Source organism: Apodemus sylvaticus, chromosome 7 (genome assembly GCF_947179515.1).
Source record: "Apodemus sylvaticus chromosome 7, mApoSyl1.1, whole genome shotgun sequence".
NCBI classification, from domain to species: Eukaryota; Metazoa; Chordata; class Mammalia; order Rodentia; family Muridae; genus Apodemus; species Apodemus sylvaticus.
This window is the reverse complement of record NC_067478.1, coordinates 112,280,650-112,300,071: the sequence shown is the minus strand read 5'-3', so window position 1 is coordinate 112,300,071 and position 19,422 is coordinate 112,280,650. Positions and strand designations below refer to the sequence as shown.

At 50.2% G+C, this 19,422-nt stretch overlaps 1 protein-coding gene across 1 annotated transcript; it reads left to right on the top strand.

Annotated features, from left to right (window-relative positions):
• The first annotated feature begins 3,056 nt into the window (after window positions 1–3,056).
• On the top strand, window positions 3,057–10,454 carry Rdh8 (retinol dehydrogenase 8). The gene is given in 6 exon segments (XM_052189677.1): window positions 3,057–3,165; window positions 7,338–7,499; window positions 8,036–8,215; window positions 9,026–9,119; window positions 9,856–10,039; window positions 10,115–10,454. Coding segments are annotated over 6 exon segments (987 nt in total). The 3' UTR covers window positions 10,373–10,454.
• The last annotated feature ends 8,968 nt before the right edge of the window (window positions 10,455–19,422 follow it).

Here is a 19,422-nt window from a genome sequence, read left to right as displayed (position 1 = left end):
CAGGGAGAGGTACTTAACCACCAAAGCTTATGACCTGAGTTTTGTCCGGAACCCCAGAGGATGGAAGGAGAGAACCAACACCCAAATGTTCTCTGGCTTCTATATGCGGGCCACAGCACACACACTCCCCACACCCCAGACACACACTAGATAAATAAATGTAATTTTAAAATCAAAGCACCTAAACTAAAGGCAAAGAGGTCCACGCTTTTAATTCCAGCACTCAGAAAACAGAGACAGGAGGATCTCTGAGTTTGAGGCCAGCCTTGCCTATACTGGGATAGTCAGAGTTAAATAGTGAGACTCTATCTTGAAAATAAATAAATAAAAGCACCTTTGGCCTCCCCTCAGACACGGGGTTACGGGGTTACGTTAGGTTTAAAGCTATCCTCACCCTTTCTGTCTCAAGGCCCACTAGGGAAGGAATCCCAACACCACCCCAAAGCCTACCTACCCTCTGGGGTCTTCTTTCCATAATCCTCACCCCGGGTCCTCAAACTCTCCTGCCATTCTCTAAACCTCCATGAACCTTGGAATTTGGAATTTGATATCTGGCACCATCTTTAAGCTCTCCATTGACTTCAAAACACACTTCCCACCCCCCATCCGACTTCTGTGTACATTCATGTGTTTGTGTGCAGGCATGGAGTGGGGCCGTGCACATGTGTGCATCCATGCCTGAAGAGCAGACAGACCCGGCTGCCTCTCTCTATTACTCTGCCCCCTTATTTTTTGTGGCAACGTCTCTCTGTCCACAGTGACTGGATTCTTGCCCTCAGCTGTTTACATGGGTGCTGGGGACCTGAACTCAGGTCCTTGGAGTTACACCCTCACTCTTGTACAACAAGCTCCCGAGAGACTGAGCCATCTGCAGCCCTCGAACATTTTTTTTTCAATTTTATGGAGTGGGGATGGAGCCCGGTGCCTCCTATTATGAGAATGCACGCTGACACTGAGCCACACCCCAGACTGTCCCCAAGCTCCTAATCTCCAAAGAAAGGACTTGGCTTCCAGCCCTACATTCCTCCTGCCCCATCCTCAGATCAAGGGAGACACCCACCCACCCCGATCCTAAACCCCCATCAGATGAGACCTCCCAAGGTGCCCACCCCAGCAGGCCAGGGGACACCCTGCTCTGCAGTTGACTGATTCAGACAAGTGATTTGCCCAGAGAGAAATCAGAGCGGTGCGTCTGTTCCCAAGTGCCCCTCCTGGGCAACTGAAAGGTGGTGCCAAGCTGCTCCCTGCAGGCCGGGGTTCCTCAGACAAAGAGTCTCTGTCCCTGGAGAGAACGGGGTGGAGCCTCTTGTAGCTGGAAAAGATTGGGTCCCTAGGGTGGAGGAAAACAGAGAATCAATCTCCTCTCCCAAAGAGACAGCCTTCTCTAAAAACAAGGCTATCACAAGGTCCTATCCCTGGCCACCTTAGTAGGAAGTTCTTCTGGCAGTCTAACTACCTTTTTTTTAAACATTTGCTTATTCATCATAAGTATATGAGCATACACTCCTGCACAAATCTTGAGCTTTCCAGAAGACCCAGAAGATGACTTTGGGAGGTCAGTTCTCTCCTCTTCCTCTTCCTCTTCCTCCCCCTCCCCTTCCTCCTCTCCCTCCTCCTCCCTTCCCCCTCTTCATCCCCCTCCCCTTCCTCCTCCTTCCCTTCCTCCTCCTCTTCTTCTTCCTCCTCCTCCTCCTCCACCAGAACCACCACAATTAAAGTCCCTGGAACTGAACTCAGACCGTTGGACTGCCTTTACCCACTGGACATCTGTCTGCCCCTAGTCTAACTTCTTGACATCTGAGTTTTTGAGGGCACGGCATGTTGGGACAGAAGCCAGGCCTTCTGCGTGCTGGGCAAGGGTTCTACTGCCCAGTTGTATCCCCCAGTGTGCTCTGACTGACTTCTGTGGGGGAGACTTACAGCACCACACTTCCTGTCTATTCCTCTGTGAACAGGACCTTTCACATGCACTCGGGGAGGGAAGGAATGCTCACTGCCTCTAGAGTCACGCTGACACACCATAATAAAACATTCAGACTCACTTATAGGCCAACCAGTGGGGCAACGACCTGGCATCCCAGCACCTGAGAGGCTGACAGTCTCAAATTCAAGCCCTCCTGGATTACAGAAGGAAATCATGTCTCAAAAGAGACAAGACACTGGAGGGCTGGTGACGGGGCCGCTGCCTGCCGAGCACAGTGACCTAAACAGCATCCTGAGAACCCACAAGATGGAAGGAGAGAACTGACCACCACAAGGGGTCCTCTGACCCCCATCCATGTGCGTCTCACACACACAGAGAGAGAGAGAGAGAGAGAGAGAGAGAGAGAGAGAGAGAGAGAGACAGAGACAGAGACAGAGACAGAGACAGACAGAGACAGACACAGAGACAGAGAGACAGAGACAGAGAGAAATGTAGTTTAAAAAAGAGTCTGAGCACAGCAGTTGAAAAGCGTGAGTGTTGGGTCTTGAGCTGTGTCTCCATTTGTTTGTTTGTTTGTTTGTTTGTTTGTTTGTTTGTTTTAGTTGAGACAGGTTCAGACTAAATTACCAGCCTTAAAAAACAAAACAAAACAAAGTGCTAAGTATGGTGGCTCACACCTTGAATCCCTGCACTCTGAAGGCAAAGGCAGGTAAATCTGTTAATCTGAGACTCGTCTGGCCTACACATCAGTTCCAGGAGCATATAGAAAGACCCTGTCTCGAAAAAAAGAAAAAACAATAAAGCAAACAAGTAAAAAAACAAATAGCTCAGACTCTTCATCCTCCTGCCTCAGCCTCCCAAGCCAGTGCTGGGATTTAAAGGCCTTGTGCTCCTAGACTTGGCTCTAAGAAGAAACCTCTGCTCTATGAGGATTAGGACTGCAGAAGTGAGCTGTCTCTGCAGGTGCCTGGCCGGTCCGCCGCCGGGGCCAGCCTCAGTCTGGTCGTCCCTGGGAGTCCTGGCTCGGCAGGGGATCAGGTGGCTGGGGGTTTAGGAGAGCTGAGGCCTTAGGCCCAGTGGGGGCGGGGCGGGAACTGTGCCGGTGACGTCACGGGTTCCCGAGAGGATCAGGATGGCCTCTCGGCCTCGGAGGGTGCTCATCTCGGGCTGTTCTTCAGGCATCGGCTTTGAACTCGCTCTTCAGCTGGCTCATGACCCCAGACAACGTTACCCAGGGTAAGGCCACAGCTTCTGGCACTGTATTATCACAGCCTCCTGGGTGTAGGCTGGATACGGGTCTGGGGAAGACCCTGGGCACAGCCGCAAGCTCGCTGCCACACTCTCTCAGCATAGATTTTATATATATTTATTTATTTTATGTTTTGTTTTATTTTTTAAAATATTATTTATTTAATATATATGAGTACACTGTAGCTGTCTTTAAACACTCCAGAAGAGGGCACAAGATCTCATGACAGATGGTTGTGAGCCACCATGTGGTTGCTGGGAATTGAACTCAGGACCTCTGGAAGAACAGTCAGTGCCCTTAACCACTGAGCCATCTCTCCAGCCCTATATTTCTTTTTTTAAAGATTTATTTATTTTTATGTGTGGGGGGTGTTTTACCTGCATGTATATCTGTATACCCCTTATACCACTTATGTATCTGGTGCCCAGGGAGATCAGAAAGGACGTCAGATCATCTGGAGCTGGGGTTAGAAGCAGCTGTGAGCCACCTTGTGAGTGCTAAGATCTGAACTTCAGTCCTCCGGGGCATCTCTCCAACCCCTGACATGTGTTTCTTGAGTATTGGATGACAGAAAAAAGTTATGAGCAAGAAACAGGATGTGTGTGTGTGTGTGTGTGTGTGTGTGTGTGTGTGTGTCCATGAAGGCTTATGTTTGCCTAGCATGTCTAAATCCGTGGGTTTATAGCACCCAGTTGTGCTGGCACATGTCTGTAATCCCAGCACTCAAGAAGCAACCAGAAGGGTCAGAAGTTCAAGGTCAGCCTCAGCTGCATAGCAAATTCAAGACTAGCCTGAGTTACATGAGACCCTGTCTGAAGAGAGAAAAAAAAACCAAACAAAATAAAACAGGCCCATGATAAAGCATATCTGAAATTCTGCTATTCATGAAGTTGAGGAAGGATTCTGAATTCAAGGTCAGTCTAGGCCACATAGTGATTGATTCCTGCCTCAAAATAAAATAGGCAAGCAAAAATCTCTCAGCTCTGGGTAGAGACAGAAGCAGAGGCAGACAAATATCTGTGAGTTTGAGGCCCGTCACGGCTACACAGAGAGACCCTATCTCAAAGAAAGAAGAGGGGGGGAAGAAAGAAAGAGAGAGAGAGAGAGAGAGAGAGAAGAAAGAAAGAAAGAGAGAGAGAGAGAAGGAAAGGAGGAAAGGAAGGAAGGAAGGAAGAAAGAAAGAAAGAAAGAAAGAAAGAAAGAAAGAAAGAAAGAAAGAAAGAAAGAAAGAAAGAAAGAAAGAAAGAAAGAAAGAGAGAGAGAGAGAGAGAGAGAGAAAGAAAGAAAGAAAGAAAGAAAGAAAGAAAGAAAGAAATGCTGATGAGATCTTTAAGCCTAGCAGTCAGGGGCAGACTCAAGAGGACTATGGTAAGCTCAAAGATATTCTGGGCTATAATAAGATCTTGTCTCAAAAAAAAAAAATAAGAAAAACCAAGAGAGAGAAGGAGAAATGGAGGGGAACTAAGCCCCCGGTTAAAAAAAAAAAAGTTAAAGTAATAAAGTGAAGTGTATGGAGCCAGGTGTGGTGACAGCACCTGTAGTCCCAGCTCTCAGGCAGCAGAAGCAGGGGGCAGGGGTGTGTCTCTGAGTTTAAGGCCAGCCTGGTCTATGTGATGAGTTCCAAGACAGCCAGGGCTACATAGCAAGACCCTGTCTCAAAAAAAGAAAAGGTAGGGACTGGAGAGAGAGCTCTGTAATTAAGAGCAGGATCCCAGTTCAATGCCCAGCATGCATGACCATCCAGGTCCCCAGTTCAAAGACAGGCAATGCATGCAGACAAAACACTCCTGCACACAGAGTAAATTATAAATCCGGAGGGAGAGTGTGGAGTGTGGGGGAGGAGCTGTCCCAGAAAACATCTCAAAGGCGGCTGGCTCAGGCAGCCCTGAGGTGGGACAGTGCCCAGTAAGCTGATTACAGCTCCAAGATGAAGCTCTTACTGTATTAGGTACGGTGCACCTGAACTTGAGGACTTAGAGGGGCTGTCAGCTACTACAGCTGTGCGGGCCACCCCTGAATCCTCTGACCCAGAGACGGAGCTGGCACGCACTGTCACTTTGGAGCCAGCTGCCGGGACGGGGTGAGAACCTCACCCCAGTTGGCAGAGCTGATTCTCCCAGCCCTCTGGGTTAGAGGTAGGCAAAGCTGTGCGTGTGCGCGCATAAATTCCCCTGTGAGCAAGGCTGCATCCCTGTGGGTACCCGGGGATACACTACACACTGCTAAGGGGCCTGCGACAGGACTCAGCAGGTAAAGGTGCTTGCCAGAGTCAACGCCCTGAGTTCAATCCTGGGATCACATGGTAAAAGAAGAAAACCAGTTACTACAAGTTACAGTTGCCTCTGAGCTACACACACACACACAAAATGAAAGTAAAACATTTTTTAAAATAATATTGCTGCCAGGCGTGGTGGCGCATGCCTGTAATCCCAGCACTTGGGAGGCTGAGGCAGGTGGATTTCTGAGTTCAAGGCCAGCCTGGTCTACAGAGTGAGTTCCAGGACAGCCAGGGATACACAGAGAAACCCTGTCTTGAAAAAAAAAAAAAAAAAAAAAAACCAAAATAATAATAATAATAATAATAATATTGCTAAAGGAAGTTGCTGTTGGTTTCAGTGTGTGTGTGTGTGTCCTGAAGACAGACCTCCAGGCCAGTTGCTGGCTAGGCAATGCTTCTATCACTCAGCTACTGTTGTGACCCTAGTCTTTTGTTATGTTTGTGAGATACCACCTCGCTATACAGCCCATGCTAACTTCAAACTCAAGATCCTCCTGACTCAACCTCCTGAATGTTGGGGTGAGAGGCACATGCCCAGCTAACTGTATCCGAGACCATTCTAAAGGAATCTACTCAGCCATTTAATTCCACCCAGCGGGGAGTTCACTCATTCTCTTCTTCCTCGGTTTTAAAAATGGGGAAACTGGGGGGTCTGAGGCTGAGGCCCAGTTGGTGGAAGACTTGTTTAGCACAGAAGTCCCGGATACAGCTCTGCCATTGGAGCGCTCTGGAGCTGGAATCGAGAGGATCAGCGGTACAAAGTCAACCTTGGCCATACCGTGAGTTTGAGACCAGCCTGGGCTACATAAAGAGTCTGTCTCAAAAAAGGAAAAATAATATATACACATAGATAAAAAAGTGTGTGTGTGTGTGTGTGTGTGTGTGTACAAAGTTGATAAGTGTGGATTTGTTAGATTAGTGCTAAATGTTAGTGTGCAAACACATGGGTTACCATCTGTGACTATTCATGTTAGACCATAAAAATAGTTGGGCATAATTAACTCACATCTGTCATCTCAACACTCTGGAGACTGAGACAGGAGGATCTCCACAAGTTCAAAGCCAGTTTGGTCTACATATGTAGCTGAGGCCACATAACAACACCCTACCTTTAAACAAACATAGGAGGGATAGAAAGGTGGTTGAGTGGTTGAGAGCACTTCCTGTTCTTGCAGAGGACCTGGGTTCGGTTCCCATTGTCCACATGGTGGCTCCTAACTATCCCTAACAAGCACACAGTGCGTGTACGTACTTACAGACAAAAGACTCACACATTTAAAAAAAAAAAAGTAAAATGAACTTTAGCATTTAAAAACAACAGTAGAAGTGCCCCCCACAGGAGCCTGAGGACCTGAGTTCAATTCCCACACCCGTCAAGAAGCCAGGCTTGATGGCATGTCCTTGTCATCTCAGCACTTGAGAGGCAGAGGGAGGAGAGGCCGCCAGAACTCGCCTGGACAGTTAATCTAGCCTATTTGGTGAGTTCCAAATTCAGGAAGAGACTGTCTCAAAAAAAGGGGGGCGCGGAGGGGGGGAATCTGGCCAGATGGCTCATCAGGTAAAGCATTTGCCTCTCAAACCTGACAACTGGAGTTCACTCCCAGAATCCACAGTGTGAGAGAAAACGGCCTCCTAGATTGGCCTCTGGCCTCCATGCATGTGCCATGGTTTGTGTGTGTACAGACACAAGCACACACACACACACACACACATACACACACACACTTGATTTATATGTGGGAGGCAGTTGTCTCCTAAGGAATGACAACCAGGATTATTCAGTGGCCTGTATACACACATGAATGGACACACACACACACACATCCCAGAGAAACACACAGGGCAAAGGAATCCAGCACTTGTCCATATCTGCTTTCTGCCTCCAGTGGTGGCCACCATGAGGGACCTGGGGAAGAAGAAGCCATTGGAGGCAGCTGCTGGAGAGGCTCTTGGAAAGACCCTCAGCGTGGCCCAGCTGGACGTGTGCAGTGATGAGTCAGTGACTGACTGTCTGAGCCACATTGAGGGAGGACAAGTGGACGTGCTGGGTGAGACTTGGTAGCCCCTGGGATCACACACACACACACACACACACATCAACTTTTAAGTATATACCATCAACAAGAAGATAACTTTTAGCCCTGGATGAAGGGGTAGACCAGTTGGCCAAGAGTCAGGAGTACCAATCTGTTAATTAGAGATGCCAGACTTTGGGGAAAGGCTGCATGGGAGAGACATCCTCTCATAAGGAGAAAAGCATATGTGGTTGGGGAAATTACTTCAGTGAGTCATTCAAAGGCAGGGGGATGATGAAGCAGCCACTCGAGTCCCCACGGAGCCTGCTAAGGTGGGTGGATCTGGCCATCTTGGTGCAGTTTTGGGGCAGATGGGAATTGCTCACACATGTATGACAAAGATTCGTTTTCCAGTAGCTCTTTCACTTACCCACTTTCCCAGGCCCGGAGACTTGTACAAAACCCAAACTGCTTAATACCACCTAGGCGCCACATGTCTCCTCGACGGGGCTCTGAGGACTCAGGTCCTTGGTCTGGCTTCGAGCAGCACTCTCTGCACTCTCCCTCAGTGAACAACGCAGGGGTAGGCCTTGTGGGGCCCCTGGAGGAGCTCAGCCTAGCCACCATGCAGAACGTGTTCAACACCAACTTTTTTGGGGCTGTCCGTCTGGTCAAAGCTGTGCTTCCAGGCATGAAGAGGAGGCGTCAGGGACATATCGTGGTGGTCAGCAGTGTTATGGGGCTCCAGGGTAAGTCTGGGGACACCCTCCCTGCATCTAGGATTAGAAGGCTGTCAAAGAGGTTTTAGCTCATAGTTCAAGCGAACTTGTGTTGAGAAGGACTCTGAAGGGGATCGATTTATCTTGTCTGTCCTGGTGTAGGAGTAGGCAGCAGCGATGTGTATGTCATCAACAGCCGCCCACATCCCAGAATCAACTCCATTTCTGGATATCCTCAAAACATCCTTTCACTCACACCCCTGAAATCCTCAGAGCGCCTCCTCCTTGACAAAAGCACCATCAGGTCCCCAGGGATATAAATAGTGTTGGGACTCCAAGACTCAGCAGAAAAGACAATGGAGATCTTTTTTGTGATGTCTGCTCTAGACCAACTCTAAAAGCCTTGATATCTATGTTTCTGGGATCTTCTTCCTCCTCAAATCCTTCTAGACTACTGCCCACTTCCTGGGTACACCCTGTGGTCTGACTCCTTCCTCAGCCACGCCTTAACTGCATCAGCTATGGAGAAACAGTAACAAGTCACAGTGCCCACGGACCCTGGGGAGACCACAAGTAAATGAACCTAGATACAGGTGGAGGGAAATAGGGGAGTTTCCTAGGAGCAGGTGGAGCTCAAAGGTGGTGACACGTTGTCCACAATGGCCTTGTCCTGGTGTCCTGTGTGCTCATTGCACTCCCACACACCCGATTTGGGCCCTGAGCAGCCCCTCATTCGAGTGCTCAAATCTTCCTCACTCTGTGTTCCAAAGACATTATTACCCTGGGACCCACAGTCTGTCACTGACTCACACCTGAGTCGTCCCCCTCCTGTCCTTCCAGGTGTCATGTTCAATGATGTCTACGCAGCCTCCAAGTTTGCCCTGGAAGGGTTCTTCGAGAGTCTAGCGATCCAGCTGCGACAGTTCAATATCTTGTGAGTCGGGCACCTGGGTAGCCAGAGGGGGAGGGGGAGAGTGACTGGGGGACAGTGAAGGAGAGCGCACGGAAGGCACAGGCGGTTAGCAGTGGCTCTGGCAGAGGGGACAGTCTTCAGAGGCCCTGGAAGCAGCCCCTCACCCACTATCCGTAAGCAATCCCCATGAAGCTCACGGGGTCACAAAGAAGAAGACATTAAAGTAAAAGGGGGGTCGGGAGGGTGAAGGGTCAGCAGGGTGAAGGGTCAGCAGGGGTGGGAGGGGCAATACCATCAAAGCACGTCACGTGTATAAGATACCATTATTATGCATAATTAACATATGCTAATGAAAACCTTTTCAAAGTGGAAAGAGGAGAGAGGAAAGAGAGGGAGACCCGCTGAGGAGAAGGCGGGGAGTGAAGAAAAATGAAATAATGACCACAGTGGGCTGGGGCTTAGCAGTGAGCATTCGAGCCATCTCAGCTCTGCAAAATAATAACGACAACAAGAATAATAAATTCTAAGGAGGGACTAGACGTGGTGGCACTCAACGTCCCGGTACTCAGGAGGCAGAAGCAGGCAGATCCCTGTGAATTCAAGGCTAGCCTGAACTACATAGTGAGTTCTAGGACAGCCAGGGCTACACAGTGAGACCCTGTCTCAAAAGAGTAACAAGGACCCCGGGAGGGGATGGGATGGGGCCTGCCCGAGAGTTGGCTGGAACCCAACAGCCAAGCCCCGCCCCTCTTCTCAGCATCTCAATGGTGGAGCCAGGCCCAGTCAGCACTGAATTTGAAGGAAAACTCCTGGCTCGGGTTTCCGAGGCGGAGTTCCCAGACACCGACCCTGACACCCTGGGCTACTTCCGGGACTTGTACCTCCCAGCCTCCAGGGAGCTCTTCCGCTCCGTGGGACAGAGCCCTCGGGACGTGGCCCAGGTAGGTGGACAGGCACTAAGGCTCAGGATGCCGGAGAGCTCCGTAAGTCCCAGAACTCAAAGCCCCCTTCCACAGGTCATTGCCAAGGTCATCGGTTCCACCAGACCCCCCCTCCGCAGACAGACCAACGCTCGCTACCTCCCTTTGACGGCGCTTAAGGCCATGGACCCCTCTGGAAGCCTCTATGTGAGAACTGCCCACAGCCTCCTGTTTCGCTGGCCTCGCCTTCTCAGCCTTGGTCTCCGATGCCTGGCCTGTGGCTGCCTCCCGACACGTGTGTGGCCTAGACAGACAGAGCAGAACCGACCTGTCCCACCCGCCCCTCCGGACTAGCAGGGCTCTGCCCTGACGCCATACAGACTCTCTTGCTCACTCTCTATGTAGACCAGGCTGGCCTCAAACTCGCAGACATCAGACTGACTCACCCTTCCAAATACTGGAATTAAAGGCCTGTACCACCACACCCAGATGACTTTTTTGTTAATATGTATGTCTGTACAAGTGCCAGGGATGCCCTCAGGGGCCAAAAACGGACATTAGATCCCCCGGGGCCGGACTACAGTCTGCGTGAGCTGTGCAGCGTGGTAATGGGAACTGAGCCACCTCTCCATACCTTTTTTTTTGACGTGTGTGTGTGTGTGTGTGTATGTGTGTGTGTGTGTGTGTCTATGTGTGTGTCTGTGTTCATCTGTGTGCCAGTGCACATGTGTATGACTATATATGGATGTACACGCATGGGCACCTGTGTGCATGTGTAAATGGAGACCAGAGGTCGACACAGAGCATCTTCCTAGTTTGCCCTCCACCGTTTTCACTGAGGCAGGGTCTCCCAGGAGCACTCGGGTCAGGCGGGGTGGTTCACAGCTACAACCCCAGCTCTCCGGGATGCAGAGGCAGGAGGACCAGGAGCTCCGTCATGGCATCGGCTCCCTAAGGGGCCCTTCACCCCATCTCAGCACTCCCCACGTTACCCATTTCCAGTGTGCCGTGTCTTTCCACCTGAGATCCTGATCTATGTGTGTTAGAAAGTCAGGGCTGGGTGGAGAGCCGTCAAGATGACTCTGAGGGCAAAGGTAGTTCCTGACAATCCCGACCTTCTGAGCTCCACTCCTGGGACCTACATGGTAGGACAACAACTCCTCTAAGAAGGTCTCTGACATGCATTTGCATGTGCACTGTGGTGTACATACAGGCACGAAAAGAAAAAAAAAGGAAGGAAAGAAGGAAGGAAGGAAGGAAGGAAGGAAGGAAGGAAGGAAGGAAGAGGAGGATTCCTTGCAGTTGGGGGTGGGGTGGGAGGCAGAGGGAGTTTTAGGCTATGGCTTTACATCACCCTGGATCCCCAAGGCTGAGGCCCTGACCCCCTGAACTCACCATACATTCCTATGCTGCTGAAATCACACTGAGTCAGACTCAGCTGCATTGAAGAAAGAGTCCTCATCGCTAAGAGTGGTAACTATACAAACAAACACAGCCAGGGGAAGCTGGTGTTAGACACTGGCTGGATGTTACTGCTGACCTGACAGGGAGACTGGCCCAGGTTCAGATGATGCTGGAGACAGGCCCACACTTGGTTCTGCACTGCTGCAGTCCGGACTTCCCTAGCTCAGCCAGGACAAACCCATCCTCAGCTGCTCAGGCTAAAAGTCACCTGAGTTTCCCTCTTGACAGTTCAGCTATGACCCCTTCCCTCCTTCCCTCCCTCCCTCCTTCCCTCTGTTCCTTCCATCTTCCTTCCTTCCTTTCCCCTACTTTTTTCTTTGCTCCGCCCCCAGGAGACGCTAGCCAATCCTGTGTCCTAACACTGAGCAGCACTCTACCAGCCTTTAGTGTGTGTGTGTGTGTGTGTGTGTGTGTGTTTATTGTTGTATTGTTTGTTTCAGAGACAGGGTTTCTCTGTGTAGCCCTGGCTGTCCTGGAACTCACCATGTAGGCCAGGCTAGCCTCGAACTCAGAGATTTGCCTGCCTCTGCCTCCTGAGTCCTGGAATTAAAGCCTTGCACCACCACCCAACTTTAAATTTTTCTGTGTTTGAGTGTGTGTAAGTACATATGGTTCCCAATTGCACGCAGTGCCTGAGAAGGCCAAGACAGGGTGCCTTATCTCCTGGATCTGGAGTTGCAAACGGCTGCTGGGCCAAGGTGAAGGGCGCTGGGAATCCAACCTAGGTCCTAGGTAAGAGTTGCAAGAGCTTTTAAGCCCTGAACCCTCACTCCAGCCCAGGGGTATGAATGTTTGCATCAATATAGAAGTCTCACAACACCCACAGTAATGTTCCGGGGAAGCCATGCAGCCAACACGTAGACAGCAGCCCTTCAGGACGGAAATGAGCTTGAGAATGCTCACACAGCAGTTCCGAGGCACAGACCGTGGCCAAGTTATCTCATGGACTCTGGCACGCGTGCGAAATGATGTATTCATTCTAGTGTTTATATAACAGCAAAAAACACCCTAGAGACGGCCCAAGGATCCGTCAGTAGCCGACCAGCCCCAGAAATGACTATTCCTGTACAAGACAGAATGCACTGCAGGTTTGAAAGAGAATGAGGAAGCCTGGCTGGGCCTCTGCAGGAAGAGCTCCAAGGTGCATTAGTCAAGAAAAGAACTCGGTCAACAGAGCAGCAAGATGGCTGCTCTCGATGAGCTTGGTTCAGCCCCTCCTCCCCCCCACCCCAAAACCATCTGTCTTAATTAAATATATATATGTGTGTATATGTATAAACATATATGTACACACATGATGAAATATGCACAGTGTGAAATTTACCATCTTAATTTCCTTTTCTGAGTTCAGGGTCTCAGAGCTGGGCTGCTCTCCAGTTGCTGACCCTCCCACACCTCCCTCTAAGTGCTCGGATTATAGTCCTGAACCACCACCGCCACTGTTAGCCATTTTTTATAATTTTAAGTTTACATGTGTTGGTATTCTGCCTGCATGATTGTGTGTGAGTGTGTCAGATCCCTGGGACTGAAGCTACAGAGCTGTGAGCTGCCATGTGGGTGCTGGGAATTGAACCCAGGTCCTCTGGAAGAGCAGCCAGTGTTCTTTGTCGTTTCCAAGCCCCAGCTGTTTGTCCCCCAGCTTTAGTTATTTTTAAAAATTAAAAACAAGTGGCTGGAGAGATGGCTCAGTGGTTAAGAACACTGGCTGCTCTTCCAGAGGACCTGGGTTCAACTCCCAGCAACCACATGGCAGCTCACGAGTATGACTCTAGTTCCAGAGGATCAGGCATCCCCACACAGACATACCTGCAGGCAAAACACCAGTGCACATCAAATAAAAATAAATTAATTAAAATTAGAAACAAAGTCTGGTGAGATGGCTCAGCAGTTAAAAGCACTCGCTCGGGTGCTCTTGCAGAGGACTCTGCAAGAGTGTGAATGTGTGTGAGAGTATGCGGGTTTCCAAACACCCACGTTAGGCAACTCAGAGTTGTGATTCCATCCAGGGGACCCACAACCCTCTTCTAACCACCAGGGGTCCTGCATATCACACGTGTGCGTACACACACACACAAAGAAAATTAAAGAAACCTTTTCTAAATAAATAAATAAATAGAATGTCACAGAGTGGAGTTATCTTTTCATTTAGTTTCAATGTTTGTTCTTTAGATTTATGTGTGTGAGAGAGTGCATGTGCATGTGTATGTGTGAGTATATATGTGTGAGTGTGCATATGTGTATGTGAGTGTGTATGTATGTGTGAGTGTGTGTGCAGGTGAGTGTGTGTGTATGCATGTGTGTGTGCTTGTATGTGTGTATGTGCTTGTATGTGAATGTGTGTGAGAGTATGCGTGTGTGTATGTGTGTGCATGCACGTGTGCATGCACGTGTGCATGTCTGTGTTTGTGTGTGTGTGCGCGTGCGCATGTGTGCATGTCTCTGTGTGTGTGTGTGTGTGTGTGTGTGTGTGTGTGTCTTTGGACAGCTTCAGGAGTCTCTTCTCTCCTTCCACCGTGTTGAGTAGGATCTGTCTTCTTGCTTCTGTGGTGCGACACACTCCATGCTAGCTGCTCCATGAGCTTCTGGGTAATCCTCCGGTCTCCACAGAAGTGCTGAGATCCCAGGTGGGCACAGTGCCCCAGCTCCCACCTGAGCTCTAGGTCTTCGGGCTCACCAGGCCGGCGCTTTCTCTCACAGAAGCATTCCCCCTGGCCCTAGGGTTGCTTGTTTGAGACAGGGTTTCTCTGTGTAAATCTGTTTCCCTGGCTGTCCTGAAACTCACTTTGTAGACCAGGCTGGCCTCGAACTCTGAGATCCACCTGCCTCCTGAATGCTGGGATCAAAGTTTGTGCACAACACCGGCTCTTTTCTTTCTTCTTCTTTTTTCTTTTTTTTTTTTTTAACTTGGTCTCAGGTTTGTTGATGTGTTTGTTCATTTGGTTTGTAAGACAGGGTCTCAAGTAGCCCAGGTTGGCCTTGAAATTACTATATAATGGAGGATAACCTTGAACTCTAGTCTTCCTGCTTGCGTCTCCAGAGTGCCGGGTGTACACAACGATGCCTGGTCTATTCGGAGCTGAGACTAGAACCCATCACTTCACGCATGCCAGGCGAGCTCTCGGCCATCTGAGCGGCAGCCTCACCTGCTTTGAGACAGGGTCTCTGTGTAGCCCAGGCCACCCAGCCTTTCCTGGTCTTTCCATTGGCAGTGACCTCTGTGAAACAGTGCAGTGTTTCTTCCTCGCCCACCATCACACCGTCACTTGATGCCCTCGCTGTGTTCTCAGCCTCTGTGTCCTGGCTCGCAGGCAGGGGACACTGCAGCTGATGTCGGTTCTGGGGATTCGAACGTCCCACTAAGCATCTCCTCACACCTGAGATGTCTCCCAGCTCCCCCACCCCAGCCCTCCTACCTTTTTTGTTGTTGTCATTACAAGGCCTGTGCATGTTACCCAGGTTACCCTTGACTTCCTAGGTTCAGGGGATTCTCCTGCCTCAGCCTTCCCAAATAGTTGGGCCCACAAGCACTCCTGGCTCCTTGACTGCGGATGACGTTGTGATCTCAGCCTAAATGCTGCTTCCTCCAAGAGGCCCTCCTTGACTGCCAGGCGCAGTAAACTAGTGGGCTCTCCTGTCCCCAGTGCTTCATCTTCCACAGCTGACCTGGACTCCGAGGTTGGAAGTTCAGTTCAAATGCAGTGGGAATCTCTGTCATCCTGCTGGACTTGCACACCTAGGAGGACAAAGACTATTAGACAGATAAGTCAGCTTCTAATTCTCTCTCCCTCCTAACTGACTCCTCTAACATGTCCTCACTGCCCAGATCCCCAGAGGAGGCAGGGAGATATATGGTGTCCAGAAAAGTGAGGAAGTCAGAACCTCAGGGAAATGAAAAGCCGCGATTAGAAGCACTCTGGGAGCCGGGAGGTGGTGGCGCACTCCTGTAATCCCAGCACTCTGGGAGGCAGAGGCAGGCAGGGCTATACAGAGAAACCCTGTCTCGGAAAAACCAAATCCAAAAAAAAAAAAAAAAAAAAAAAAAAAAAAAAAAGAAGCACTCTGGGAACTGTGGGAGCTGAGGCAGGAGAATTGTATGTTTGAAGCTAGCCTGGGCTCTACAGTGAGTTTAAGGCCAGCCTAGGCTACAAGATACAAACTGAGCTGCAGACATGGCTTGGAAAGCACTTGCTGAAATCCTGAAGACCGGGGCTCAGATCCCAGAGCGCACATGGCGCCGGTCGCAGTAGAAGCACCTGGGATTCCTAGTCCTCGGGAGAGAAGGAAGTCAGATTAGAGAATAGGGGACTCGGTCTGAAACCAGCCGGAAGGTGTGGCCCCACGCCATGGGCAATGCTCTGACCTCCCGCATGTGCAGGCATGTACAGACACATAAATTTTTGAAAATCAGAAATGAAGCAGATACAGGGTCCATAACTGTAAACCCAGCGTTCAGGAGGTAGAGGCAGGAGAATCAGAAGGTCATCCTCGGCTAACATAAACAGAAGCCAACCTCGGGTATGCGATGTCCTTGGAACAACGGGGCTGGAGCTGGGAATGACTACATTTGGTACCATTTTGTTGAGGCACTCCTGACGGGTCCACTTGGACAGAAACGGCGCCGTTCTGGGGAGCCTCAGTTCCTCATCTGTAAACTCAGAGTTGCTAGGGAAGACTGCTGCTCTGTGCTGGACCGAGGAGGTATTTAATCAGTTATCAGCCCTTGCCAGTTACACGGACATCGGGAATGCACACGAAGCCAGCCTAGCCTTTTCCCGGGAAGCCCCGGGCCGGGTGCCCTGGAGGAGGTGGGAGGCTCCGGGCCACTCATCTCCGCTCAGATAAGTCCCTGCAAGTCCGCTCCTCCCGCCTGTGCCTCTGAGTTTCAAATCCCCAGGTCCCAGGGAGGGGAAGGCGAGCTGGACGGCAGCCGCCGCAGCAGCAGCTGCTCCGGGGTGGAGGCCAACCTCGTTCCTCCAGCAGCATTCCTGCGGGACGTGAGACGAGGAGCCCTGCCAGCCACCGGCTCCTCGCGCCCCCTGGTGGCCACATGCGAGACAGGGCGACTGTCCTGCTAGCCTCGAAGAGGATGCGGCTGGAGGACTACTGCGAGTTTCAGGCCAGCCCGCTCTAAATTGTGACACCTTCTCTTGAAAATCAAAGCACCAGCGAATTGGTTGTGGGAGCCGTGGCTCAGTTGATATCCACCCTGCATAGAAGGCTGGAAGTCCTGGGTTTCGTGCTCAAAACCACGTAAACTGAGTCTGTTATTTCACTTTTGATCACGTGAAGGCAGGGGAATCAGGAGTTCAAAGTCACACACACACACACACACACACCAGACACACATCTTTAACATGTATTTTAAAAACAACAATTCTAGCCGGGCGGTGGTGGCACAAGCCTGTAATCCCAGCACTTGGGAGGCAGAGGCAGGCGGATTTCTGAGTTCGAGGCCAGCCTGGTCTACAGAGTAAGTTCCAGGACAACCAGGGCTACACAGAGAAACCCTGTCTCAAAAAAGCCAAATCCAAAAGAAAGAAAGAAAAACAGAAAGCCACGGACAGGAAGCCATTAAGCAGTTTCTCACCTTCTTCAGTTACTGCGTCCAGGTTCCTGCTTTAAGTTCCTGTCCTGGGTTTCCGTCCGTCCGTCCGTCTGTCCGAATGGACTGTACACTGTAAGACTAAGTAGCCCTTTCCTCCCAATGTTGCTTTTGGTCTTGGCGTTTATCGCAGCAACAGAAAACAAACTAGAACCCCTACCTACCTTGACTCCATGAATTCCCACCTCAACCGGAGATCTGGAGCTCAGTCCCATCATTAGGCGTGCTGTGTGGCCCTGGGCAGGGTGTTTAGCCTCTCTGTGCCTTGTTTCTTACATACACAAGTTTATGGCAAGTATTCCCCTACTCTGAGTAGACTGGGTGTGTAATGCTGTCCCCAATCACTAGGTTGCTTGAACAACTCAAAGAAAGAAGAAGGCATGTCTGTGACAGAAATACCTGTGCCATGGGGTCCTTTATTTCTGCCCTGTTCAGTGCTGTCTAATAACTCAAAACTGGGTGTCTTGCTTACCTTTTTATTGCTATGGTAAGACCCTGTGACCGAGGCAATGAATAGAAGAAAGGGTTTGTTAGAGGTTCACAGTCTCAGTCCATGACCATCGTGGTGGGGAGCATGCAGCGGCATGTGACAGGTGGAAGGTGGCAGGCAGGCAGCAGACAGACAGACAGACAGGGAGGCAGACAGACAGACAGGCAGGCAGGCAGGCCAAATCAGACAAGCATGACTCTGGAGCAGTGGCTAAGAGTTTACATCTGATCCTCACGCACACAGCACAGATCAAACTGAGAATGGTAAGGTCTTTGATACCTCAAAGCCCACCCCTAAACACCCCTTGTTGCTCTTCCAACAAGGCCATACCCTTAACCCTTCCCAAACAGTTCTACCAAGCATCGCCAATCAAGCATTCAAATATATGAGCTTTGGCGGGGCATATGATTTTTCATTCAAATCCACAGGAACTTAAGGAAAGAGGGTTTAACTGAGCTCACAGCTCAAGTGTGTGAGCTGCAGTCAGTCACAGCAAACCCATGGCTGCAGGGGCGTGGTCACACTGCATCCAGTCAGGAGCAGACAGAGGCAGATGCTGGTGCTCAAGTTGTCTCCACTTTTGTTCGTTCCCGGACCCCAGCTCACAGCATGGCGCTGTCCACCTCGATTAATCCAATCTAGAAACGCCCTCACAGTTGTTCCTAGAAGTTCACCTCCTAGATGATTCCAGATCCTGTCACAATGGGGCGGGGCAGGTGGCTGGTGAGCACGAGGACCCGGATTTAGTCACTAGCACCCACCTAAAAAGCTAGGCGTGATGACACACGTCTGTCAGGTCAGCCTGTGGAAGCAGGGGCAGGCTTCGTCTGGTTAGCTGAGCTCTGGCCTAGTTGAATGGGTAAGCCCTGGGTGAGTGAGAGACACTGCCTCAGAGAGCAAGGAGATGAGAAGCGTGATGACGAGGGCCTTTAGCCCAGCACTCAGGGGACCAAGGCAGGTAGGTCTCTGTGAGTGTCAGGCTAACCAGGGCTATATATGAAGAGCATGTCAGAAACAAGCAAACAAACAAACAAACAAAAACAGAAAACAAACACAAACAAAAAACAAAGAAAGGAAATAAAAAGAAACAAAGGAGGGAGGAAGGAAGCCCAGAGAGATGGCTCAGTGGATAAAGACCCCCAGACTGATAACCTGAGTTCCATCCCTGCAACCCACAGGGTGGAAAAAGAGAGCTGGCTCCTGCATGCTGTCCTCTGACCTCCACATGCCTGTACATACAAGTGCACATACACCACATTCACACACACGCACATACAGACATATACATACCTCAGTGTGGTGACACTGGACACACAATAGACACTTGGTCTCTAGGAGTCGATCGAATACTTTTCCTCGTAATCTGCTAGACCCGAGGTGTGGGTGATGGGAGTTGACCGGTGGGAAACCAAATTTTAAAAAAAGCGACAGGGATAGAGCTTAGAGCCCCAGACACCTTCACCATGGGTCTGTCTCCTGCTCTGGTCTCCTCGGTATCACCTTCAACACAGAGAAACACTTAGTGGCAGTGTGTGTGTGTGTGTGTGTGTGTGTGTGTGTGTGTGTGTGTGTGTGTGTGTGAGTGTGTGTGTGAGTGTGTGTGTGTGTGAGTGTGTGTGTGTGTGAGTGTGTGTTTATGTGTGTGTGAGTGTGTGTGTGTGTGTGTGTGTGTGTGTGACTCCTTGAGAATCGGAGACTGCAAATGGACATCAGTGTTCTAGAACCTGCTCTCAAACATCAACAAACAATCCCCAAGACCCACATGAAAGGAACGAGATCCAGCAAGCTGTCCCCTGACCTATAGAACTGTATAGGTTGGGCTGGAGAGGTGGCTTAGTGGTTAAGAGC